This window comes from Ambystoma mexicanum, chromosome 4q (genome assembly GCF_040938575.1).
Source record: "Ambystoma mexicanum isolate Mex_15411 chromosome 4q, UKY_AmexF1_1, whole genome shotgun sequence".
In the NCBI taxonomy this organism is placed as follows: Eukaryota; Metazoa; Chordata; class Amphibia; order Caudata; family Ambystomatidae; genus Ambystoma; species Ambystoma mexicanum.
The window spans coordinates 364,020,738-364,048,420 of NC_090928.1; the positions used below are offsets into that span (position 1 = coordinate 364,020,738).

Genomic DNA, 27,683 nt, shown 5'->3' on the forward strand with positions numbered 1-27,683 from the left:
GTTCGGAGCCTCAACGTGATCCCCTCCCATTCAAAAGTCAGCGAAAATGGGTAGCCCCATCAGTACCGGACTCCCTTCTCTTTGAGCCATTTGGTGAGCCGCATACACATCCTTCTCATGGCTAGGGTTAAGGACGGCAAGTCCTGAAAGATCGACACCCTTGCTGTATCAAGGAGAATCTGCGGGGTGTGGATGGCCTTCTCGAGGACCCTTGCTTTGTCAGCGTAATTGTGGAATCGCGCTAATACTGTCTTTGGGCCCCCTACCGCCCAACCAGCTCTATGTATGCAATCAATTTTAGGTTTGTCGATAGACTCATCCTCAAACAAAACTTTCATGATCGTGTGGAGGATCTTCTTCAAGTCCCGTTCTGTTTCTCCTTCTTTTTCCGGGATACCGAAGATGTCTAGGTTGTTCTGACTTTCTCGATTTTCTAAATCGTCCATTTTAAGACTCAATTCTTCCTCTCTAGTTTCTATCTCGGAGATCCTTAAGTCTATTTGGGACTCGAGTGTGCCTAGAGAGGTTTGGTTGTGTTGAACCGCATCTAGTCTTTCTTCCATCTTGTCGATTCTTTGTGTTATTTTATCGACTTTTCCGTCAATGTCTGCTTGCATGCTCTTGATTTTGCTCAGGAGGGCCGCAACATCGCCTTTGGTTGCAGCTGCATCCGTTCCCGCTGCTGCCATTTTGGGGTCTGAATAGTGGCCGGGTTGAATGCGTTGTGACAGGAACCAATATGTTGCTAGCTCCTGTTTTTGTCCATAGGCTCTTCAATTGACAACGCCAGTATAAGATGCTTTGCGTTGTGTAGAGTTTCTACCGATTACGTTTCCCCAGCTTGGCTTCACCTCTCACGGGGTATGATCTATGCTGAGTTAGTTCTCCTGTTCTTCTTATGTCTTGCCGGGGAGCCTCGGCCCTGAGGTGTAGTAGTTATAGAGGACGGCACACGCCCCTGAGAAGGGGACCCAACCCTCTCGGCAGCCCACTAGAATCAGCTCTGCCAGGGTTTAGAATTTTGATGCAGGTTAGTGCGTGGAATTTCCTTGCGCCAATCTCTAAGCCCTTTGCAGCAGCGTGGAGGTTCATCACCTTGTGATGGATACGTTACTAGCGCTTAGAGGAGGGCACACGCCCCGGGATCGGCGGCCCAACCCTCTATTGAGTACTTTTGTGTGCCCAGGCTATGTCCTCTGCAATCTGAGTAGGTTATGTGCCTATGTTGAGAGTGCAGGCACCAATTCTATCGTGCGTAGTAAGACTTCTGCCTGCACTGTCTTTTCTTAAAAAGGGGGTGCAGTGGGCTTTATGTATACAAGGAGGGTGCACTTTCCTGGATCAAACCCGTCCGGGAGTGCCGCCTTTTTTTCGGATCGTGGAGTAATGTTCAGGTGCTACCGTATCAGCTCCTCATCAGTCACAACACGTCAACATATGAAATGCGATTGGCTCCATTACCTTGCAGTCTAGGTGCCTTCAGAGTGATTCCAGGATTGCAACCTAATTCAGCACTTGTGTCTGTACTCGATTCCTATCCCCTGGGTCGACTTCTCTCTGGTTCTGCTTTCTCCTGAATTTCTATCACCGGCATGGGTTTGTTCCTCTCTCCACTCAGTGCGCCTGGATTGAGCACAGCACAGCGCACGAAACGGTGTGTAGGGCGTGTTTCTGGTGGGGGAGTTCGTTTCCCAGGTATTTCCTGGGTGATCCGGTGTTAAATGATACAGAGCAATCGGAGTATAACCTTTTTGACAGGTATATTAGCGCCGGTATGTGCCAGGTTATAGCAATTACCCACTGTATTCAGTGACACAGTGAGCTGGTGGCTGTGCTTGCGTGGGGGATGCTGCCTTTCGTTGCTTCGTGGAGGAACCCACCTCTGTTAGTCCAGCTCCGTTAGGTGTTTTCACTCAATTTTGTCGCTGTGAAGTCGGAGGGAGCCAGGCGTGCACTTGCTGCATAGCACGTATGGGCCGCTATTTAGTAGGATGACGGCATCTCGTCGGCCCTGGTCGCCTCGTTCTCGGGCAGGTGTCTTATTTATTTTCCAGGTCTCTTGAGTTCTGCTTCCGTATGGCGCAGTGCGCTGCTCTCCGCGCCTCCGCGCTGTGTGTCCCCGGGTCACCTGCGTAACATATGCATACTCTCTCGAGGGAGAGTGAACCTTGCCGGGGCACAGGGGCGAGGGGGAGCGAGTCGTCGGCGAGGCCCGCTGTCACTTCCCTGTCACTTTCACAAGTTCGCCTCCATGTCCCCCCCGCAGAAGCAGCACCCAGGGGGTGGGGGGGCCTCGTACCTCACAGATTGCCGGGCAGGCTTCCGCCGAGGGTCGAGAGGTCCTTCAATGGTGCTTCTTCTCCGGCAGAGCTGGGTCGCCAGGTTCGCCTGGAGGCCCTAAGGTGCGTAGATAGTAGACAGTGCAGCGTTGCTTTCATTTACATTCCCACGAGCCAGGGCAAACCAAGGTCCCGCCCGCATCAAGAGAGCAGGTGTTTTCTCTGTGAATCCTGCGTCGATTTCTACCGGATTTTCGCTCAGCTTCGAGAGGGTATGTTCAGATCAAAAGTTGTTTAGAGTTTAGTGGGGTGGGGGCCATATAGTGGGGGCTCATACCACTATTTGGGCTGGGGAGTACAGAGCTCACACGCAGGTGAGGCTCATCCGTGCGCCCCCTGGTGGCCAGAATCCAATTGCCGCATTTTAATACATGGAGCAATGTCAAATATATTGTATGAAAAGTATATACTAAAGATCTGAATTCTATGCATCATGACAAACTTTCCTCCACCCTTCAACACAAATGGGAAAGTGATTTTTTTTATTATACTTTCACATATACTCAGTGAAACCGATTCCTCCAATGTCACAATGATGGACTCTGTGATGTCCAGTTGAAAGTAGCACCATTTTAAGCCCTCCGTAGGTGGCATCAGTTGCCACATAACTTGTATAGAGCTGTTCTGAGACTGGGGTTACGTGTTGGGGATGTAATAATCCAAAAGCTGACACTATACACATTTTATGGTCATGTCCATGTTGAGTAGAGATTATGGGAATGAACCCAAGGAGGCGGTGAGGGAGAAGGAAGCGGTAGGAGAGAGGGATAGGGGAGTGGTAAGGGTTGTCCAGAATTTTAGAAGAGAAGTAGGAGGCAAAGTCATTAGCAGAGAGGGGAGAAGGGATTGCCCTGTGGTGAGGAGGTGTCAGCATGTTTTTTAGTCTGGAGGAGAGTTTGCATTGCTTAGGGTATAGATTGATGAAAGCATCTTTAGCAGACTCAATGGCTGAGGTGAAGGAAAGCAAGGCCTTTTTGCAGCTAAGGAGGAGAGTGGAGTGGTGTATTTGCATTACTTCTTGAGATACAACTTGACAGATTCCATACAGATGACCAGCACAGAAAAGAGGGACATATTGCCTAAGGAAAGGATGTTGCAGAAGGGCAAAGGAACTTTGTAGAATCGCCTTTCAGGATCACACATGCCACCCAGGATCCTCTCCCCTGTTTCCCTCGAGCACTATAACAATGTGATCCTGGTCACTAATTTACTAATCAAGAAACAAATATGCTATTGTCAGACATTTCCCTTGGCATCTTTTTCATCTGAAAAGGGGTCTCCCAAAGAACAACAGAACTGACTGAAGCAGCCAACATTCTCAATTTTGATTCTCCTGAAACAGTGGATACAAACCACCTGAGAAATTAGAGTGATTTGGCATGGCAGTCAGGGAAGCCCCTTTCTGAAACAAATAAAGAATGTCAACTCAACAACAGAAGACCTCTGACAAGTGTGCAACAGAATGGGTAATGTTCAGGGTTATTTACCACACTCATTCTATTATGTATTGTGACTGAGTGACAGTGGTTATAATGTGCTGCCCAAGAGCATTTTCTTTGCTATTTTTGGCAAATGGGGAGAGGGAAGACAGTTATCCTTCATTTATGACTGCTTTAAGGCAATCCAAACAGGTCCCGGGTTACGGTCTTGTCTCTCTAGTCTCTATTCTCCATGTTCATTAGTAGAAGACTACTTGCAGGGGTACCTCTTTTCAGACAGTAGACAATTTGATTTGGGTAATATGTTGTTTTACACATTTATAGCATCACAATAGAGTGGGTCAATGTTAGGAGTGGTTTCCAAAGTCAATACCTCTGTAGGATATAGAGAAAGCAACCTGGGGAAACAGAGGTGTCTCAACCAGAGTTTAACTTCACCACACTTTCTTGATGGTGGCAAGGCGGAGTAGCCAGGCTGAACTAAGGAGGGATAGCGTACTGGTGAGTGATACACTTACCACTTAGAAAGATGATTTATCATGCTTCTGACATGAGAGAACTGTGCTACCATCGCTAGGGCAGTTGTTGGTGGCAAACTAGACTATGGTTCCAGCCTGCTACAAGGTATCAACAAAGGAGAAATAATGTGCCTTCAAAGCGTCCAAAACAACACTGTCAAAGTAGTGGAAGGCCTTCGAAGAAAAGACCATGTCTCAGAGGTACGCTAAGTTTGAAATGGTGGCACAGGGGTCTTTCAGCAATGCAGCTCCAAAAAGCTGGAACGCCCTCCCCCCAGACTTGAGACTATGCCGCTCCCTCCCTAAGTTCAAACAAACCCTGAAGACACCATTATTTTTCTGATTCGCCAGGTTTTCCTTAAAATCCTGACTTGATACTGCTATGTTAGTTTATGTTGTGTTTGTCATGTCTGTGCTACTATGCCTACGGGCCTGTCTTCATGCGTAATACGTATAAATATAAATAAATGATAAAAGGCACTACACAGTAAGTACAAAAATACTCTAATTCATTACAATATCACACTAAAGTACACTTTATGAAATTTAAGGTATGTAAACTAGTCCTATATGTATTTATAACACACAGTTTGGCAATCCCCCACTGGCTTGCTCATCACTTTAGGATTTCACACAGATATCACTGTAACTGCTAAATTAGAAGCAAGTTGTTTGAGAATCAATACGTAGGACTTACTCTTATGAGGCAGCTCAAGGCACAGTGTAGCTAGCTTCAGAGGTCCAATCGCTATATAGTAATGAGTCTCACAAGTGTTTAGGTGTTTCACAAAGGTTCTTCAGAGTCGCAGGGGAATAACACTAGAAGAGACCACTCTTGTAGGGAGTTCAGGCTAAAGAAAGCAGCAAGTGTAGAAACATGACTTAAGTGGCTTAGGTCAACATGTAGGTGCTGTAGGGAGTAGCTACCACCCCTAGGATCCTAGAGCACTTGCCCAGCTACCACTTACCTGGGTTAGCCACGATTAGCGCTAAGGGAAGCAGGACTTTGAACCCAATGCAAATCCAGTGGAGATGGGACAGTTCAAAGGGTATATAAAGGATCTCAGTTTCTGTACAAAAGTACAAACAGCCCCAGCCAATAGGAAACCATTGGTAAAGACTTTTCTTACGGTCGTTGGGGTTGTGCTGTATTGTCGGCTCATGGATTTCTAGGACACTCACCAGCAATTGTCTTCTGTTTGCTTTAGTGACCTCAGACTGCAGTTGAAGCACCCTGGATTGGTCCCACAATGTAACAGACTTGAGCACGGAACTGGACTGATGCACTGTTGTATTGACCCCGGACAGCATCAGCAGACCCTCTGCAGCTCAGCGGTCAGACTTTAGATTCCTGGCAGGCTCCTTCCAGTGAAGGTCAGCACAGCAGGGTTCCAGCAGAGAATTGAGGATGCTGACTAATATTCCAGCCTCCAGGCTAGATAGAAGTCCTTGCAGCGGAGCAAAACTGGTTACAGGTTTTGCAGGTGGATGGCAAAAATGCAAGCTCCTTTGGCCCAGGAATAGTGATGCAAGTTGAGCAGGTCAGCTGTCTCGTTATTCCGAGTGAAAGGGAGGGAGGTGCCTTGCAAAGGCCTTCCCACGCTAGTAGGAGAGGTCCAAAACACGGTGGTGCTGCAAGAGCCAGTGCTGGTTCCTGCGCAAGCCCTCTGGCATCCCTTGATCGTTGATGTCTTCGCATCTCTTGCAGTTGTAGTAGTTGACTTCATATTTGGGTCCAGGTCCAGCTCCCCTCGATATATACAAAAAATCTGGCTGTGGGCTAGCCCAGCACTCCAATAAGGGGACTTTGCAACATTGAATCTTGGAGGTGACTGTCCAATAGTGTACAGCCAGCCTCCTCGAATCTGCCCAGCAACATCCATACTCCTGGAGGAATGTTGATGAAGTTCAGGTAGCCCCACTTTGCATTTCGTCCAGCTGATAGGCACTAGTCATCCTTTCTGTGATTTGCAGAGGGAAGCCTTCAATGAGGGACAAAGTAAGAGGACCCTCCCCCACCACCTAAAATGGCAGATGCATGGCCAGCAAATGCCATTCCATCGTGAATAGCACTTAAAACATGCAGTGTGGCCATTTTGAGTATATGGGCCTCTTTCATGCTTTATCACAGCTAAAAAGGCAGCACGCGACTTTGCATTGGGAAAAAAGGTTAAAAGATATCAACTGCTACCAGCCTATTTACGAAAGCCATCGGAAGTACCCGTCACAGATGGCCTTGTGAACATGCCAACTTTCAAAGACTGTTCAGGGAGTTTTATTTTCAGACTACTAAAGGGGTTTGGTCAAGACCATCCCTCTCTATTTCATCAAGAGAAGGCAGTTTCCTCCCTAACCTAGGTGTCCCTCTGCCCCAGAATTGTCACTAGAGATTGGTAGCCCCTACTATCTAAAAAACTGCTTAGCTAAGGGAAAAGGCCCAAAGGCCAACCCCTTATCGATATAAAGCTCCCTCTGGAGGTGGTCCCTGCTCTGTTGTCCAATACAATGTAAGGATTTGTGCTTTCCTGACACTCCGGTTCCACTTAGTCTTATCCTTCCACGCTCTGCTGTACCTCTTCCTATGTCTCTCTATCCCGCTCTCTTTCCTCCTCCTACTCTCTTACCTCCAACTCCACCCACTGTCTCTCCTCACTCTCCCTGACACCTCCTCCTGTATCCCACCAGTTTTCCTCTCTCTACTATCTACCTCCACCCTTTAATCATGCTCCCTGCTACTCTCTCTCCCTTCTCCACACTACTACTCTCCCCTCACCACCCACACCACACTACTACTCTCACTCCACACACACCTTATCCCACAGTCACTCACTCACATCACATGCACACTCAAACAAAAGTCTCACACTTTCCCACCAACGTAAACCTCACCTTGCACACTCCTTGAGCAGTTCTCCATGCTCATTTGCTCTGTCCTTCCTCCATCTGGTCTCTTGGTCTTCCTTCTCCTCCCTTGACCTCAACCGAACAACCTACACTGACCTGTTTCTTGTTCTCCTTTTTATCTCCCCCATTGGTCTCCTTCTGCTGGTTCCCTGACCAACCACGGACTGTTCTTCTCCCCTGTGTGGTATTACAAGCAAGGAAACATACAAAAGGGGTCTTAATCCCTGCCCCTTTTTGATACACGGGCCCACTGGTCTCCAGCAATGGAGACCCCTAAGATTCAATGTGCCAGTCCGTGTGAAGGCTTTCCAGCAGGTCTGAGATGCCTGGCTGAGGAGGGAACCTCTCTTCAGCCCACTCGCAGGTGAGCAAGTCTCTCTGTTAGTGAGCGTGTGAACTTTGTTCGAGTGCTCTGCGCACTCACTAGCATTGGAGTTGTTCTCGTCCGGGTAGCACATCGGCTTGGCCTCAGTATGTTTGCTCTGTATCCCATTTGCCCTTTGCTGTCTCTCTCTTAGTTGGGTTACTTGCTGGCTGTCCCACCGTTAAGGAGGCTGGTACTTGAAGTCCTACGAGACAAACAGATGGAAAGTGGCCAGATTTGGGCAGTGCAGGTATGGGGTGATCAACAGTGGTACTTATTCCAAACATGCATTGAAATGAAGAAGTGACAAGGCAGGGCTGAGGCCCTCCCAATTCCTACACCCCGCCTCTGTGGCAGACTGTCTATAGGAATCCCTATTGTAGGCCTCACACCCCAGGCTGAGAGGTGTCCCCATGCCCTCTTGACAGGATCAGCTACGGTATTCTCTTCCCATGACCATCTATCTATCTGCTGGGCTTCTCCCCAGGTGCTGATTCCCATCAAAGGAGCATCTCTCCCGTAGTCTCCTCTCTGGATTGCGGTTTCTCTTGTATGTCAGAGAGTGTTGACAAACAGGGACAGGCTCCCCAATCAGGCATTTTTCCCAAGTCCCTCTAGGATGACACTTTTCCATATATTGGTGTACCCCGAGGTTTCATGAGTAATAGTCTAACTGTTGGGTCAATCACTGTAGTAGTCTGGTGGTGCATGTGGTGAACCAAAGCAGTGGGCTGATGGCTGGAATAAATTGATGGGCTCTGGGCAATCACCCATTTACTACCTCCAGATAGCACTTTGCTACATGGGTCGGCACCCCTCAACTGCTGTTTTTTTAAGCCCAAAAGAAGGGATATTGAGTCTGACTTTGTATCACATAGTACACAGAACAGACTGTTATTTATCAAAGAATGCACAGCACTCATTTTTCGGCTTGACCTTAGACCATGACACAAATGCGCAAAAAGTTATTTTCCACAGAATGGAATGGACATGAGGTGTAGATAGGGTTGCAACATAAGTTGAAAAATGGTTGCAAGCCTTTTCAAATAGAAAATCAGTAGATGCTTTGATTAATACAGGACCTTCAGGTGTGCTTATTGTTGTAACTACTGACAGCCGCACTGACTGCTGTGTCGATCTACATAATATTGTGTTAACAAATGGACCAGGAAAGAAACGTGTGTGCCTCTCTCAACCTTTTTAATAAAAATAACAATGAAAATGGTATTGAGTTTTTGTTAAAGGGATAGTCCAGTAAAACATTTTATTTTAAAAATAGATAGGCAACATTAAAAAAATAATACTAGCACTTTTTTTTAAAACTTCCTATGTAAAATTTTGAGCTATTCAAGCTCAGAATTCGCAAAAGCAAGCACATGGGCGCATCCATTTTGTGAAATGGATGCCCGCCTGTGCTGGCTTTTGCTTTTGCGGCACTAATGAAGGAAAAGCCAGCCAGCTGTAGTAAACGAAAGCTACCGCTGGGTGGCTTTTCCTTCATTGGTGCTTTACGCAGAGGACGGGAACCGGAGACCAGAGCAGGAAAGCTGCAGCTGAATCTCGGTAAGTGCTATTTATTTTTTTATTCTGGGGAGCCCGAGAGCCCCAAATGGGAAATCAGATTTAGGCAGAAACACTGTGGCATGTAAACACATCCGTGTTGTGTTTCTGCCTGCCTTGGCTTTCACTTTGTGTCTCCGGTGCTCCCCAAGTGGAGCACCGGAGACCCAAAGTGATAGCCATAGCAGGCAGAGACACAACGCGGTTGTGTTTGAAAACACTGTGGTTTTTCTTTCCGAGTTTCTCAGGCTCCTCCGAGCCGGAGGAGCCTGAGAAACTTGGAAAGAAAAACTGCAGCGTTTTCAAACACAACGTTGTATTTATGTTTGCGGTCGCTTCAAAAGCGACCGCAAACATAAATACAACGTTTTTAAAGCTGCGGTTTTATTTCTAAGTTTTCCGGGCTCCTCCAGCCCAGAAAACTTAGAAAAAAAAACGCAGCTAGTGCTGTGCTTATTTTTTAAAAAAAATAAATACCACTTACCGAGATTCAGCTGCAGCTTTCCTGCTCTGGTCTCCGGTCCCCGTCCTCCGCGTACAGCACCCATGAAGGAAAAGCCACCCAGCGGTAGCTTTTGTTTACTACAGCTGGCTGGCTTTTCCGTCATTAGTGCCGCAAAAGCAAAAGCCAGCACAGGTGGGCCTCCATTTCACAAAATGGATGGGCCCATGTGCTTGCTTTTGCGAATTTTGAGCTTGAATAGCTCAAAATTTTACATAGGAAGTTTTTTAAAAAAAAGTGCTAGTATTATTTTTTTTAATGTTGCCTATCTATTTTTAAAATACATTTTTTTACTGGACTATCCCTTTAATGTACGTAGAATAATACTGTTCCCACCGTGAGCAACACTTTTCGTCTGTATGCTTGTTACTTCCCTGTAAGTATTTGTCTGATTTGCTTTCAGGGAAAGGCAGTACCTTTACATGAATGACTTCTTACACCACCTAATTTAGCTGTACCTTTTTTTTTGTTATCCAGGAAATTCCATATGTAGGTGTTCTTAGCAGTTCACTTGGTCCTGGGCGGACAATTGTGATCAAAGGTGAAGTGACCAAACAGGCAAACAGGTCAGTTTATGTTGTCATGAAAGAGTGATGAATGCTTGACAGCCTATGTAACAAATGTGTTCTCATTTTGCTCGACCTCTCTTCTGCCTTTGACACTGTCAACCACACCATCCTGCTCAACCGTCTCCGTGATAACCTGGGTATCACTGGTCAGGCTCTGGCGTGGCTGACCTCCTTCCTCTCCAATCGGCCCTCCCAGGTCCAACTGGGTTCCTTCCTCTCTGACATCTTTTTCTCTACCTGTGGTGTCCCCCAGGGTGTTCAACCAATTTCTGGCACTTCTTGCTCACCGCATCGCCGCTCTCTGTCCCTACTTTCAGTGCTACGCGGATGATACCCAGCTCATTTTCAGGCTACCCTCGGCCTCCTCTTCCCCTTCCCTCATCTCTGACTGTCTCTCTGCTATCCAGGAATGGTGTGCCGCCAACGACCTTTGCCTTAATGCCAGTAAGACTGAGATTGTACTTATCGGCATACCCACTCCCTCCTTCCCTGCAGCTCTCTGGCCGGCCTCCCTTGGCCCTCTTCCTGCGCCTACCTGCAAGGCAAAAAACCTTGGGGTCATCTTTGACTCCACACTCTCTTTCTCTCCACACATATCTGACGTCTCTAAGAAGTCACACTACCAGCTACACCTCCTCAGAGGGATCCTTCCTTTCCTCTCCTTCCCCCAGAAGCTCACTATCTCCAGAGCCCTGGTTCTCTCAAAGCTGGACTACTGTAACAGCCTCTATCTAAATCTTCCTGCCTCTACTCTTCGCCCTTTGCAACTCATCCAGAACAGGACTGCGAGACTTGTCCTTGGCCTCAAGCCCAAGGACCGTATCTCTCCAGGACTGAAATCACTGCGCTGGCTCCCATTGGCTGCGAGGATTAAGTTCAAAACCCTCTGTGTCCACAAGGCCTTCTGGGGCCTTGGGCCGAAATACCTTCAACTCTCTCTTCCTAAATATCTTCCTTCTCGAGCTCTTCGCTCATCCACCTCCAACTACCTCAGGGTCAGCAGCTTCTCCAAGCAACGAGCTGGGGGTAGATCTCTCTCCGCAGCAGGGGCCTCCCTCTGGAACAGCCTTCCTGCCTCCCTGAAAGTTGAGGAGAACCATCTCCGGTTCCGGAAGCACCCAAACCTTCCTCTTTGCCTCCGCTTTCTCTCCCCCTCTCCCCTGCTAAAACCACTGAACGTGCACCGAATCTGCTACTGGACCACTCGCTGATCTCGGTCCGTGTCCCAGCCACTCTTCCCTTGCACTGCCTACCTGCACCACGGGACTGTCTCTGTATCCCACAGCCCCTTCTCCCGGCACTTACCTTGCACTTGCCACCAGCTGGCCCTATTATTTATCTTGTATTCTACTAACCTTTACTGCACTTTCCTTGCACTTGCCACCAGCTGGCCCTATTATTTATCTTGTATTCTACTAACCATGTACAGCACTTTCCCCCTCTCCCTTTCCCCCTGCACTTTTCCCAGTCCCCTCTCTCCTTGCACTTGCGCGGTCTGAATGACACCTGGCCTAGTAGGATCGTTGTCTTTCTCCCCGTGTTCCCCCCCGCCTCGTCGCGCCTTGAAACACGTGTGTATAGGTGCGTTACAAATGCCATATCATATCATATCAATTAGACCACATCGGAGTACCGATCTCAACATAAAATATACTTTGGAAATGTTTCTGATGCATGCTGTAGGTGAAACTAAGGTAGATAGATTTGTCAGATTTGTCATTCAATTTAGCTGCTTGTCAGATTCATTAATTTTGAACTAGAAAAAGAACATTTAATCTTTCTCCAAATTCTAATTTTAGGTATTTATTTATTGTGCATTTGTAAGGCGCTCATACATCAAGTAATTTGTGTTTAAAAGTGCCCACAGGACAACAGGGATGGAACATAGGAATGAAAGGCAAACATAACACTGAATGAGAGAGGCGGTCCTACTAGGCCTTGTGAGTATTCAGAACATGCAGGTGCAGAGAGAGAGAGAGAGAAGGGATGGGGAGGTAAGTGCTAGGATACCACGGAGGGCAGTCCCCCCTCAACCCCTGTTTTTTACACTTTATAATGCACCTAAACAAAAATTAACCCTGACCCCCCAAAAATATGAAAATATGCATTCATTGGACATTTTTTTAGATGGAAAAATGTCAATGCAATGGCATTAGATGCAATGACCATATACCTGTGATTCCCGGCCCCAGACAGCCTTATGAATGTTGCAGAGGGATTTGAATTTGATCCTTTCAGCAACCGCGAGCCTGTGGAGCGCTTTTAGGGCTGGAGAGATGCAGTCCCTGGGCTTGAGGTCAAGGATAAGACTTGCAGCCCTATTCTGGATTAACTGGAGGGAACGTAGAGTGGGAGAGGGTAGATTAAGGAAGAGGTGATTGTAGTAGTCTAGCCTAGAGAGTACCGCAGCTTTAGAGACATTGAGCTTCTGGGTGAAAGTGAGGAAAGGAAGGATTTCTTTGAAGAGCTAGAGTTGAAAGTGGGCCTTATTGGCAAGGTCCTGGATGTGAGGGAGGAAGGAAAGAAAGGATATGGTTAATGGCTTCAGGTGAAGGAGATGGTGAACCCATAGAGGGTGGCCAGAGTGAGGGGAAGAAAGAGGGAGCAGGAATCCCAATGGGAAGGATCTTTCTTGCTGGCATTGAGGCATAGATCATTTCAGGCACACCAGGACTGGATGGCAGATAGGCAGTCAGGAATTATGGAGGTAGTAATGAGACGATCAGAGGGGAGTTTGAAGAAGAGTTGTGTGTCATCTGCATAACACTAGAAGTAAGTGGAGATGGTGGAAATTAGGCGTGCAAGCGGAGCAAGATAGATGTTAAAGAGCATGGGAGAAAGACAGCCTTTTACTGTCACTCCATCAACTAAGAGAGCTGCTAATTATGCATGTAATCTGCACTTCCTACTTTCCCTTGAGAACAATACTCACGTTACCATAAAACCAATACAAGATAAAAACAATATTAAAAGCATGAGCACTTTCACTCACATTTCATTACATAGCCCCTGTCAGCCATGTTCTAATTATCATATTTTCACCTTCAAACAGTATGTAGCCAGGAATCCCCAATCAACAAAAAGGTTTTGAAATGAACTACCAACAGCATAACCACATTAGCAATAATAAATATGGCTAAACAGTTTGCACATTGTTTAAAATAAGGCACATCATAATAGACCTTATACTTTACTAGCTGATATACCTGGCATTGCCCGGGCTTTCATTCCCTCATAGGTAGAGGTAACTGTGCAAAATCTGGTGCCGATTGGTAAAACGGTGTGGAATTGTATAGGGAGCATACGTGAAGCCACAAACACACACCCACATTTTCACTTAGGCTGAAATCCTGGGAAAGGGGTGGCGTGTCCAGATGTCATGTAGCCAGAAATGTCCAGAGGGTCCTAAAAGGTGACTGTGCAACATTTGGTGCACATTGGTGAAACGGTGTGGCATTGTATAGGGAACATACGCAAAGTCACAAAGCCACACATATATTTTCACTTTTACATATATATAGATGTAATTCAATAGCTACAAACATAGCTAGTTCACACAATTCAATACATTTTAACTTAAGTAGAGAATTAAAGATACATTTGCGTCAACAAAACAAACTCTTGGATTGTATGGAAAAAGAACTTAGCCACAGCATAAACACCTTCCCCCCTGAGCCATCTTTATTAAATAACCCACAACCGAGTTTTTGTAAATGCTTGTTTAAGAACGATTGTGTCCAATTGTTATTTTGGGTTATATGGTATTTGTAAAGTGTAACTATTAATATTTCTATGAACCCATGCAGCTGACTGCTGTCAGGGTGGGTGGTAACGTGTTTTACCTGAGATAGTTTGTCCTCAACAAAGGTTTCTGAGGGAGGGAATCGTGTTGCTACTCCCCAACATTCTAGAATGGTTGGCAAGCATGGCTTTTGGGATCAGAATAGTGTGACAGAACCTCATAGAACCGAGCAGCTGAACCGATCTAGGGGCCACAGGAAGCTGCCCACTCCTCAATATGTCCACTGAAGGTGGTATAAGGAGGTGTTCCCAGTGTTTACTCTCACACCCTTCAATGCAGAAGGGTAGAAGAGTTGACTTGGAACCACTCCAAGGTTGCATAATTATCCTCCTATGGCGTGCAGTGAAAAAAAACCTGTTTGGGCTACAGGCGGACGAGTGATACCAGTGAAGGCATCATGAAGTAGACACAGACAACAGATTCACATTTTTACTTAAAATGTTATTTAACTTAAAATGCAGGATGGAGTAAGGCCTAACTTGCCCTATGCAAAGGTGGGATTTCCCTACCTAAAGAAAACTAAGGATAGTCTGTGTCAGAATGTCCAACTCAAATATCAGTCTGTGTCCAAGTCCTATACTTGCCCTCACAACTTACTGTATACAATGTGTAGGGATGTCAGCATCTAAAGCAATAGTGCTTGAAATAAAGTTCTGAGCTTCTTCCAGCTCTTGGCTTGTAATCGGCTTCCCCTCTCCCAAGTTTAAAACAGTTCACAAAATATCATGGTTCCCTTCCCCAAGAGTTCAAATCTTCCAGCTTTTCAAAACAGTACCTTTCCTTGGGACAATTCTCAGCTCTCTTGTCATCAGTACTTTTCACAAAGATAAGTCTGTTTCCTGACTTCAAAATCACATAAGCGGCTGTAACAAAACAATTGGTCTAGGTGCAGTTATTGGACCACACGGTCCACCCATCATAGGTCATGCAACCGATAACCTGTTTTTATCTACTTTTCATCAACAATTGTCCATTGCTTTACTTTGTCAGTGAAGCTTGTCTCTTTCATCAGTATCACACTTTTCCAACACTTTACTGTGAATTGGTTGGCCACCATGCACTTTGTTACACCTTCTGTATTCTTCTGGCTTTTGCCAATACAGGTGTTCCCTAAACCTGCAGTTCCTTGAACTCTTTTAGCTTTGCCAACACCTGTTCTCAAGATATTCATTCTGTGGTATCTGCTACTTGCACCAACCTTGCTTTCATTCTATTCACAAGTAACTTGCTTTTGTTCTGTGCTGTGCTGCATTCAAAAGTCCTTAAAATGTCTTTCAATTCGTTCAGTATTCAAAAGTATCTGTTTAAGCTTTGAAAAGTGCTATTAACAACTTTTAGTTTGCTCGATTTCCGAAAATGCTTGTTTCGGCATTGAAAAGTGCTTTTAACCATTTGCAGTTAATTCGATATTCACAAGTGCGTGTTTCAGGCTCCCGGAGCGCCCCAATAGGAGTGCTTCCCTGTTTTCACTCACCGGCTCCACACGGCTGCTCCCTTCAGCTTCCCTCTGCTCCTTGCACTGCTTTCCGGCTTCCCTTGACTCCACTCTCCCTTCGCGGAGGCAATAGAGAGCACTGCTTGCTCTCCTGGCTCTTGCAGGGTTTCCAGACCCTCTCGCGGCCAGCCTCTGCCACAGCATTCCTCTCTCCTGCTCGACACAGCTCCTGGCTCTCGTGTCTCCCACTCCTCTTCCCAAGCGAGCTTCTCTCCAGCCCGTTTCTGCAGCGCGCTTCTGTGTGTCCCTTCTTGCTGTGCAGCAAGGCTTTTTATACTTCTTGGAATTGTAAAATGACCATAGATGTGGGTCATTCAGTTCAATTGCTTGACCATAATGAAAATCATTAGCTGGACATGCCTGGCTGTCCCATTGCTACACCTCCATAGCCCTCTTGTTCGTCTCAGTACCAAAGTGGTGTTTGGGGATATCTGAATTAAAGGAGGTGTGCATAACTCTGTGTTGATTCTTCCTCGTCTTGGTACTTGACTGATATGTGTCTATATTAACACTATAAGACTGACATGTGTTTATCCCACCCAAATGAGGATGTCCTCCTGGTTGGACTCTTCCTTGTTCCAGTGTTGGAGTGGTGTTTTGGTGGGAAGAAAAGGGAAAGGGCTGAAAGTAGCCTACAATATCTTGAGGGATAGAAGGCTTATTCTGAAATGGGAATGAGGGATACCATGTATCCAAAAGCAATGGTTTTTCCCTGACCACCTGAGAGGAGGGTCCAGGGGAAAAGAAGTGAGATTGCCATCAGGTTCCTCACATACCCAGGTAGGAGCTTGAGAAGTAGAACCTGCCAAGGAAAAATCCCAATACCTGCAATCCCTTAGTACCACAATATCAGATTACTGCTGTTTGGGACTACATCTCCAATAATGTCCTGTGCATCCAGACCATAAACCCAGCACAGATCAGCAATCTCTCAAACCAGAACATAAGAGGGGATGTACATTGGAAGCCCAGAACATATTAAAAATCCCTTTTCTTTACAGGGAAAGTGTAAGTACAGGATTCTGTGGCGTGCTGGCAGAAGGAGTCAGATAAAGGGGTGGCATAATGAAAACACTTATTTATTAAATATTAAGCAAAAAGGCCTAACTCTTCCTGCCTAACTAAGGAAAACCTGGGTGCTCGTCGTCAGGGTGGTTGTCCAAATCAAAAATCTCACCCTCTGTGCAAAACTCCTTACCACAATCTACACAAACAACATAAAGAACACCAGCAGAACAACTCCCTTCTCCTGGTTCACTGGTATTCGCATTGGGGATTGTGTTGAAATAGTCTTAACTCAGAGTTCATGTTCCACAAAGATACAGAACACCAGGATATGGATACCAGGAGGATGGCTCCCTCCTCCTGGTCCAATAGTAAGTGCCTTTGACAATATATTTGGCAACCTTTGCCCTATTATCTGAATCTACTTCTTATTATTAAGACCTGGACTTCCTTAAAGGCTTCTGTTCTGGCTTCTAAGTTAACAGGCTGCGTAATATAACGACAAGAAAGTCTCCCCTCTCTTGATTTGCTTGGATGTCTGGTAACCGCTCTTATTAAGCGTTGAGCTTCTATCCAGTCTTCTCTCACATTTATTTAAATGTTCCACATCCTCCTGGTTTCTGTGGTTCAATTACATTTTGACAAACATTGTAACAGGCACTGGGAGGAGGGAGATCACTCCTGAGGTTTACTTCACTTTGACTTTGCCACATTCATTGAAATGAAGGAGATTACTCCTGACACTTTAGTTATCTTCAGAACAGTTACTGAGACGAGCGAGATTACTCCAGAGGCTTTGGTTAGCTTTATCACAATTACTGAGACGTGGGAGATCACTCTGATACTCTTCTCACTGACAATGTCACTCTTGGCACTTCTCCACCAGCCACTGTGATGGGGGAGACTCCTCCTGATGCTTTGATCAGCTTTACAACAATTACCGAGACTGGGGAGATCACTCTGGATGCACTTCTCACTGACAATGTCACTCTTGGCACTTCTCAACCAACCACTGAGACGAGGGAAATCCCACTTGATGCTTTTGTCATCCTCCCCCAATCCACTAACAGGTCTCTCATGGTCCCCGATACCTCTTTCCTCCTGGGACCACCTTGCTGTGGTTCTTCCTGGGATGTTGCGGTTGCTCTTCTGCATTTGTCGTTTGTCGCTGCTCTTTCCTCACTTCTCTGTACCCTGCTTCGGTTGGTATTGGTGTTTTTAGAGGCCTATCGGTCCACCTCACTGAGGTCACGCCACCGTTCACCAGATTAGCACTTCGTCATTGGTCAGGCCTCCTTTTAGCTCCTGAGGCTTCCTCCCGCCTTCCAGCCACGTCTTCTCGACCGAGGACTGGTTTATCCATCTTGCTTCTTAGTTGCCAGGTTTGAACTTCCCAGGAAGGTGCTTCTTCATGCTGGCTTCTCTCTGGTTTCCCTAGCTTTCCTTGATCTTCTTTCGGGCAGTCCTCTGTCTGTGTTTATTGCTGGTAGCTGTGTCCTCCCCAGCGTAGAGTTATAGTCCCTTGTCTGTATCCATGATGCACTCTTTAGGCCTGCTTGGGGCCCCCTCTTCGCAGTACTTTTGATATCACATGGAAGAGTAGTTTGTAGGACTCCTGTAATTTTCTTCTTCACAGTATTTCCATAAGACAATGAGTTAGGTTTTAAAGGAAGCAACATACAGTGGTACTATCATCTGCTTTTCTTCCAAACCTTAAGGATTTTAAGGACTGAGAAGGTAAGAGGGTTACAGAGTTTCACCATGCAATGGGCGTCAGTCACCATCTCCATTACGGAAGTCTCCCTATGAGGTCCTCCCTCTTTTTACCATCCATAGGGGGTATATCGGATAGCAGCCTCACCTTGCTAGCCTCACAGGCAAGGTCTCCCCCACGGGGAGAAGTGACGTGATCCCATGATTCATCACAATTCCTAAAAGGCTCTCTCACAAATCGTAGGCGGGAAAACATAACCTGACATGGAACTCTTTTTCAAAAAGGGAAATGTATTCACTGTATGTTTTGGGAAGGGTGTTTGTGGATGTATATATCGGGGAAAACAAACAGAAATAAATGGAACTGCTTCGCCCCACCAACTGATATATTCTTAATTTCTTATCTCCACCTCTCTCCACTTTTTAGTGTCTCTTTAACCCGGTGCAGCAGTGGTGAACTCTTTCCACAAATCTCCCAGTTCTTTGCTTCTCCTGCCATTCAGTATTTGTGATAGAAAAAGTCACGAAACGGTGTACTCTGCAGTTGCAGACATTTATTTCTTGCTTACACTGTAATATACTTCCTGCCAACTAGTACTTTGGGGCCTGGAGAGGAATTAATTGAACAAAAGATGTTGTAGACTCAGTCATTTGGAAACGGAAACTAGCCGCCATGTCCTAACTCCTGTCAAGTACTTAGGGCTAAATATATGTACTGATCTTCATTTTTATCTCAAGAGGATAGTATCTCGTCTGACCAATTTTGGAGTATGATAATAGGAGCACAATTATTGGTTATTACAGGTGCAGCCTTTCATATTTGGAGCAAGGTTCTAGCATCTCTCGAGGCTGCCCCTTAGGTACAGTGGGTAATTTAAGTGTCTTTTTGGCTAGCTGGGGCAATTGATCTGTCGGGATCTATGTGGGACCCTTACCTAAATTTTAAATACCATACTAAGTGATATCTTTTATTCTATATTCCTGTTGAACGTTTGTAGAATGAATTTGATTACTTTTGACAAACAATAATCATGATGTATATTTTGGTGTTCTTTTATTGTTTATTGGATTTTTTTTTATTGTGCAGTAGGTTTATCTATTAATCAAGCGCACGTAATAAAAAAATAAAATAAAAAAGTCTGGTCAATCCCTGCTGCTTGTTCCCTTCGCCCTCCACTAATGTTTTCACCAGCAATGCCCAAAGGTTTCAGTAGGAAAGTCTCTTTAGGTCCCTCAAAAGCAGGTGAGTTAGTGCCCTGCCCACCTTCCTGTCTAACGGTCCTGATGGAATGACTCACCCGCCCACTCCTTCTTTCTTCCATGATGCATCGCAATGTGCTCCACACTTGTTCTTCCTCCTGAACTCCTCCTCAATACCTTGACCCGGTGTGTTCCTTCCCTCGTCCCATGTAAGAACTAAGCTTCTCCTACCCTACTTTGAGCTTCCACCTCTCCTTTGATGTAAAATCACCATACTCCTCCTTATTCTCAATCTACTCCCTATTTATGACTCTTTCTCCCTCCTATTTTTACTCATTCAATGTTTGCCTGTTTGTTCTCTTTACTTCTCTCTAACACCAACTCCTTCACTCTCTGGATGTTCCTCTAATCGTCCTGCACTGTATTCTCTGTCTCCTTCTCTACTCTTTTGAGGTTCCACCAACCTTTCTTCACTTCTCTCTGCTACCTCTTCTTTTCCTCTCAATGTTCCTCCAACTTTCCTTTAAACCCCTCCATGCAACCTATGCCTCCTTTACTCTCTTGAGGTTCCTCCGACCTTCCTTCATAACCCTTTCCGGCACCTCCATCTTACCCTGTCTCTCCGGCAGCCTTTATCTCCAGCAACCCTTCTCTTTGCCTCACCTGCAGCTATCCACCACTCCATCTCCTACAAACCACACTATTGCATTTTTGGACTTCCCTTCTAGACAAGTTTATTCCCTGCCTGTGGGCCTGGTTCACGGCAAAGGTTTTCACAAGTGAGTAATTAGTGGTATTAGTGTGATATTTGAATGTGCATTTGATGCCAGCTGTCCCGGGTAGAGACTCAGCTCTCCCTTATCTCCAGCACTGAGGCTATGCATAGCTTGCCTGGCATAGTGGATTGTAGTCGAGTACCATGCATGCGTGGTTGTTAGGGAGATTTATCATTATTGTACTTCATCCCCTCTCCTAGTGAGACCCCTGGAACTTTTTGCTGGACTTCTGGACCTTTTTCTTTTAATCCTGAATGAGTGGTGCCTTTTCCCACTCATTCATTCTTGTGGTCTCTGTCTTTCGGAACTCAATTCTTTGTAATCTACCTGTACAATGGAGTCTGCCAGCTCGATAACTCTTAATGTTTCAATAGCTTCATTCGGCATAGAATATTTAGCATAAATTCAATTTTAACAATGTATACAAGAGAAAATACAATAAATTAGATATACAAGTGTTAAAAAGGAATAAAATTAAAAAGCATATATCGAACACTCAAATGAACAGAGCAAGTCCTAAAACACCAATCAAAAATGGTATATCTTCATCCAATATTACTTTTATGAGGAGAGCTCCCTTACAGCCTCTTTATTAAAAACACTTTCCATGTGTCTGTGCCTTAATAGCCAGGCTCAATGCATATAATGTGCAAATAAAAAAAACATTTTCCTATCGAGTGAGCACATTAAAAGTTGCATAGCTACCTTTGTGCCACGCACTCCCAACGCAGCAAATAAGGGTTTCAAATACACTCTCCTTAAATCCATAGTAACGGGGCAATTTAGCATTTAATGTGTTAATGTTTCATTGGTTTAAGCACACAGTGGGCATAGCCCAGCTCTTGTGCGAGTATGCCATGCTATATGCAATATCCCCAGCCTCATTTGTACGTACAGGGAAACACTCGTTAGGGGGTTGAATTTCATCCAGAAGGCTCTGCGAGTTTCCTGTTATTTTACAGCTTGGAAACTCTGGCGCATTCTTCAAGGAGGCCCATTGCTCTTTCGTCTTTCCACAGCTTTCCTCCTTGCCTTTGCTTTAAGCTCCGTTTTAACAGAATGATTACAATTCATTGGATTATCCCAGAGGGCTCCCTCATCCCACGTATATAATAAATGCTTTACGTGGCCCAGCCAACCACAACTCTTTGCACCTTCTAAAAGTAAAACGTTTTTCAGAGCCGCCTGACAAGTTGACTTGGCCTGGTACAGAACTCTTAAAGGCATCTGTGTTTTACTGCTGCCCAAAGCTCCTTATGGGCAGTGTTGCTGGGGACCCTTAGGGTCCTCCTTTAAGATTATTTTTCTATATCCTTAAGTAGGTACAGTTCTTAATGTTAAGGGACATTTGTACCACGCACTATCACCACCGGAGTGGTCCCCTGGTGCTCTGGTGGATCTGAAAAGGAAAGAGTGTGGGGTGAGTAAGTGGGACCGAGCGGAAAAAGTGCAAGAGAGCAGTGATGTACTGCTGGCAGCTTCAGTTCGGTTAGCACTGTTGGCTGAGCTTACGTGTGCTTTTCGTGTTCTGTTGTGCAAAGCTATGTGCGATTTGTTTTGTTGTTGCGTTGTAGTGAGGTTTGTGGAGTTTGCTGTGCTTTAGGGGTGTGGTTGTGTTTGGTTAGAGTTTGAGATGTATGCAGAAGGGTGACATTGTTCGTGGGTTGATTAGTGGCCTCGCTATCTAAATGTGATAAATGCTAATTTCCAAATTCTTTCTAGATCTGGCACGTGAATATCTCCACATTTCTATCTAGATGCGGCACTGGCTAATATTCACAATCCTGTCTAGATGTGACACAAGCTAATATTCACAATTATATCCAAATGTGGCACTGGCTAACATTCACAATCCTGTCTAGATGTGGCGCAAGCTAATATTCAGTTATATCTAAATGTGGCACTGGCTAACATTCACAATCCTTTCTAGAAGCGACCCAAGCCAACATTTACAATCCTGTATAGATGTGACGGAAGCTAATATTCACAATTCTATCTAAATGTGGCACTGTGTGTGGTTAGTGGCTGTCTGGATGATCTAATCGGGGGGGATATAGCTAGGGCAAACTTCTTAGCTGTTTTGGAAAGATTTTATAATCCTCTTTTGGAGTGATATAGGCTGAGATTTTGTGTCCTCTCTCCCGGGGTGAGGCAGGTTAATTAACTAATGTTCCCAGTCGTCTTCTAGAGTGACTCAGGCACCATTAACATTTGTGCCTTAGTGTGACGCTAGCTCTTATTTACTGTTCTATCTCAGTGTAGCAATGGCTAGTATTCACGGTTCCATCTCAATGTGGCACAGGGTAATGGTCACATTCTTCTCTGTATGTGACTCAAGGTAACATTAACAATTCTCTCTGAGTGCGACGTAGGCTAGTATTCTCAGCTCTATCTCAGTGTGGCACAGGTTAGTATTCACAGTTCTCTCCCAATGTGGCACAGGCTGGTATTCACAGTTCTATCTTAGTGTGGCACATGCTAATGGCCAAGTCTTCACTAGAGGCGACTCAATGCAAAGTTCACAATTCTCTCTAAGAGTGACAAAGGCTAGTAATTTACAGTTCTAATTCAGGATAGAGATACTTAGTGTCTCTCCCAAAACTCTATAATCTGAGAGATTGGAACACATCACCTTCAGTGGAGTGCCAAAGGGATACTTAGTATCCCCTTCTCTTAGCTCCTGTGTAGACAATCATTAAGTTATGGCTGGTGGCAGGGGACGTGTTCTACCAACTAGTGTGTATTTTTTATATCTCAGGGCATGTCCATAGCCTCGGTAGTGCATAATAGGGGCACCCAAGTACCAACTTGGAGCCTTCCTTCTTTTTTCACCATTACTAGCGTTGTTGTTCTTTGTTAGCCCTTCTACCATTCTGGGAGGGGGAGGTCTGTGTGTGTGTTTTGCCTTTGGCGGGAACCAGTAGGTATGCCCGCCTAGGCTCCAGTGTGTCTGGGCAGGCAGGAAGAGGAGGAGGAGTCTTCCACCCCCCTGTCCTTTGTCTGCCAGAGTGCCTGAATAGGTCCAGGTTCCACAGGGGTTTTGGCTGTCCTGATTGGACAGCCAAATGCCCCTTTCTGTAAAATGCTGAGAGAGATTGCAGAAGTGTGAGTGCTGGAACTGTATAAAAGTTGAGGCTTCTGGAGTGTAAAGCAAGTCAACCATAGGAAACAGAAGTAACCCAAGAAGAAGACAACCAGAGACGCCTGAAGACCCTTTGCAAGACCGTAAAGCAACCACTGCTGTCCTGAACCCGTATTCTTTGCGACAGAGGAGCTCCGAAGAGAACGACTCTTTCCCTTTGGCTGGTGGGAACGACCAGTCCCAAGACAAAAGTTTGAAACAAACCATCTCCTGAGGTCCTAGTATCTTCCAGAGCTATAGAACCCCAATACCAGGAGACCTGCTGCCCATTTCGAGTGCATCATCGTGGAAAGGCTGAATCCATCCAGATCTGTGCTGAGCCCGTAAGGACACTCCAGAGATCCGATCCAACTTGCACAGACCCCCTCACCAGAGTGTTGGACTGCAGGAAGCAAAGAAGATTGACCGGGCGATCTGTGTCCTTTGTTGGTGCTGCTGAAAAGGCACCAATACCGCAGAGTGAACCAAGAAGTTGCTGAAAGTCGTGCTACAGGTCCTCCCCTGAGACTGCTGCTGAGAGACACCGTTCATTGTCTTGCCTTTCGTTACCAGACCAAGGAATCCAGAGGTTGGGTCCAGAGCTGCCACAAAGCGGAGGAGCCAACACAAACACTTTTTTCAAACCAAAGCTACTGTGGGGAAAACTGTATTGCTTACCTGATTCCAAGAAGTTGCTCCAGAGCGTTTGAGTGCACATACCTCTGGCCCAAGCCGCTGCTTGTGTCCCCTTTTCAAGTCCGTTTTAAGGTCTCCTTTGATAGTTGTTAACTTGCTGCTTCAATAAGTTTAGACACTGGAAGAAATCTGCAGGAACTATCCATTATTCGCTGTTTGTCAAGACTTCAAGCCCTCTCCGAACTGCCTTTAGCTAGGGTTGCCTTTTTCGACTTAAAAGACTTGCCAGGCGGAGAAGCCGTCTCTAGAATTTTGAATTAAACTCATGCTGCACTAGCCACTTATTTTGCTCCCTTTAAGTAACCTTTCACCATGTGTTTGCAGAGTAAATGCATTACAGTATGACCTGTTGAAAACCGCGTGAGTGCGCATTTATCGATAATATGATAACCTTGTCTTTTCCCTTTCTAACTTGCTACAAATGGAACCGCAAACAAACACAGAAGTGAAAGTGCCCTTTGAAGTTAATTATCTAGTATTCCTAAGTGTTCTACCGTAAACGGCTGAAGTATTTAAAGTGATTCTGGTGTAAATATAATAAATATATAGCTTTATATAAATATATGTGTAAGTGCTTCTTTGCTGTTCCGGTCCAACTAAGATTCAGAGTACTTACCTACAGCTCACATCTTCCTCTTATGATAAGCTTGACTGCTCTGCCACACTACCAAGGTCCTTAGCTAGTACAGACTGATACTAAGAGTTGGGGATCTACAAACCACTGGGATGGCTTACTAAAGTCTTACTTCCAGTAGGTCTTTAGAAACACTCCGCTAGCAGTGTTTCTAAAGACCCCAGCTCCCCAGCTCGCAGTGTTCATAGCTAATGACTTTCAAGATTGGTAAGTGGGTTGTTCAAGTCAAACTTTTCCTGTATCCCACAATGAATCCCCACCATGCGCTCTGAAAACAAGTGGTCTCAGGCTCTGATAACTGAACTTGAAAAGAGGCAGAGACTACAGTATTGCTCATTCAGCGTTCCCCTTGTGGCGAGAAGCCAGGAGATCATCCATACACCATCTTGAGCCCAGCATCAATCTGCAAGTGGTGACATGCGGCCCTCTTTGTTACCCTATACTGCCCATAAAGGTCAGTCTGGACACTTCATCTCAGCTCCGAAATATGAATCCACCACCCTGTCATGAAGCTAAGCGGACTAAACAGAGGCTGCAACTTCTAGGTAATTCAGTAAGTTTTATTAACAACTTTACACAATGCTGAGCTACTTACAAGGGGTCTGAATAGCAAAAGACAAAAGTCTTCAGCAGCGAAGGGCGTTGGTCACAAAGTTACTCCATGACTTTCCTCTGCATTATTTACAGTTTTGGGGTGCTCGACAATGAGTTGTCTCGATTACTGGTTGTACTCCCAGAAGTTCCCCCAGTAATCGCATTGAAGTTCCAGGCTGTATTGCAGCAAGTCAAATATTGTCTCCTAGAGGCGAGGTAGGCCAGGTGGGCTTCTAAGTACCTGGCCAGGGTTTGGCCCTCCTCTCTACCGTAAGGGCCTGAACTTACTGCCTTACCACAGCTTACTTGCCTCCTCACCGGTCTAGCACTCACTCAGACTTAGGGGCTGTCACTGGTTCTTGTCACTAACCCTGGCGCTGACTGATGTCTATCCCTCCCCACCCCCTCAATGTCTCGTCACCTGATGTTCCTCCTCCCACCTCCCCCAGACAATGGGTTGTCTGTTGATGTCTTACTCTCACTATTACTGTCCCTACCCCTCTATTAGACTTCCCACCTTTGTGCTCTTCTGCTTCCTACCTCTTCACCACTCCCCTTACCGCCTCTCTAATTTCCCCTTCTATGATGGTTTAACTTGCTTCTTCACTTTCCATTCGTTCATCTCCTCAAACCTTTCCTGCTCTCTCCCCTAATCTTTAAACTCTGTCTCTTTCTTGGTGTTGACTTCCTTTAAACACTTATCTTCTCACAGCACCCCTTCCCACTATTCTCCTTGCCCTTGGAATTATTGGTGTGGTAAACTGAGCCTTTAAAAGGAGGGTCTGCCAACTTGAAATTGTCATTGCAATACATACCTGCTGGCACTGCCTCAAACCACTTGTGCTTGCTCTCTCTTTAAGTAACCCCAGAATGTGCCTCCTTGTTGTGTTAACCTCCTCCAAACCCTTCTGTTCTCTCTCCCCGCTGCATCTTTAATTCCTTTCGCACCGGCTTCTGCCTCTTCTCCTGCACCTTCAACTGCTTCTGTACCTCCTCCCCCATCTGTACCTTCTACTTCTTCAACACTGCCTCCTTCTACACCCTCACCTCATTCTGCCCCTCCAATTAACCGCTGCTCACTACTCCAAATACCCACTTCTTTCTCTTCCCATTGGGGGTTTTATAGTACTTCAACTGGGGGAGGGGGCTTCCTCCAAATGAGTGGCTGCTATGAATAATCTCCCTGACCTTGCCAATGGTGGGCCCACTGAGGCTCCGTGCTCACAAGTGTTATCAGATTTTTCTGATTGTCTCTACTTCTGCAGTGGATTGAAGCCTTCCAAAATGTTGGTCTTGAACTTGCCATTCTAAAGCTTGCATTGGGAACAGAAGTAGCCTGGATTGGTCCTGTGCTGATCCCCTCACTCTCTGTGGTAGCACTCTGCACTTCTCTGATAAATATCTGATTGTTCCTGAATCACGACAAACCCTGCACGCCTGCGAACACTAGCTCTGCAGATTACCCAGTGTTGTTTTGCTTCTCTTAAAGAGACAGTAGCATGGTTATTCTCAATGTGGCTGTCTCTCTACATCACCCGAGCTCCATATCACGTAGCAGGAGATGGGGTTGGGCCCCCTGGGTCAACACTGCACACCTAAATGGTCAGATGGGACATCGTCACAACCCATGGTGAGGTATGCATGTCTCCCCATTGGATCAGCTTGATATGTACAAGGATACATTCCCCCTCCACTAACCCTCTTTCAGATCCAGGACCTTCCATGCAGCAAATTACTTATGATGCCCCACAAACACACTGGTACTGCAAATTCAAAGTACCCAGATAAAGAAATACAACAGCCCCCCTCTCTCCTGGCAAACTTTCCCAGGCTTCATAACATTTATCTGGAAAAGCATGGCGAACTGGCCAGGAATGGGGAACTTAACTTAACAAACACACTGTCCAGTCACATGATAGGAATCTAAGATGTCCACTTGGCTTTTCCAAGGATGCCCCCTTAATGCTGGGCTACAAAGCTTCATTTTCAATCAGGAGATCACCTAGCCGCCCCAGAAATCTAGGACAAGCGCCCTCATTATAAGTTTTGCAGTGCAGTAAAAGTGGCGATAATTCCGTGACTGACACTTTTCCTGCAGCGCAAAACTACAAGTTGGCCGGTGGGGGTTCACGGACTGACCTCCAGCCCAGAGCCGGAGATAACTCTGGCACCAATGGACAAAAAACAGCTAGTATTGCCAGCACCAGTATTACCGTTGCTGGAAATACCAGCAATTCCCACCATGGAGTCCTAACATGACCGCTGTTGCCGGCACCTGGAATATCCCGGAATGACCTCGATATCAGGTGCCGATAACGGTAGGTCCGTTTCCAGGTATCCCACCGGAATTACCAGCAGGATACTGGGAAACGTATGAGGGCCAAGACATCTAGTCTGGCAGGGAATATCGGAGATGGTTGGTGATTACAGAGCAGTGAAGAGCAGGAGATTC

The 27,683-nt window shown here is 45.8% G+C and overlaps 1 protein-coding gene across 3 annotated transcripts in view; it reads left to right on the forward strand.

Annotated features, from left to right (window-relative positions):
* LGALS8 (galectin 8) overlaps positions 1 to 27,683 on the forward strand; it is an 898,608-nt gene that overhangs the window by 635,473 nt on the left and 235,452 nt on the right. For all 3 annotated transcript variants that reach the window (XM_069607929.1, XM_069607930.1, XM_069607928.1), the window contains one exon: positions 10,104 to 10,192. In XM_069607929.1, the coding sequence (XP_069464030.1) occupies positions 10,104 to 10,192 (89 nt within the window). The remainder of the gene's footprint in view (positions 1 to 10,103; positions 10,193 to 27,683) is intronic.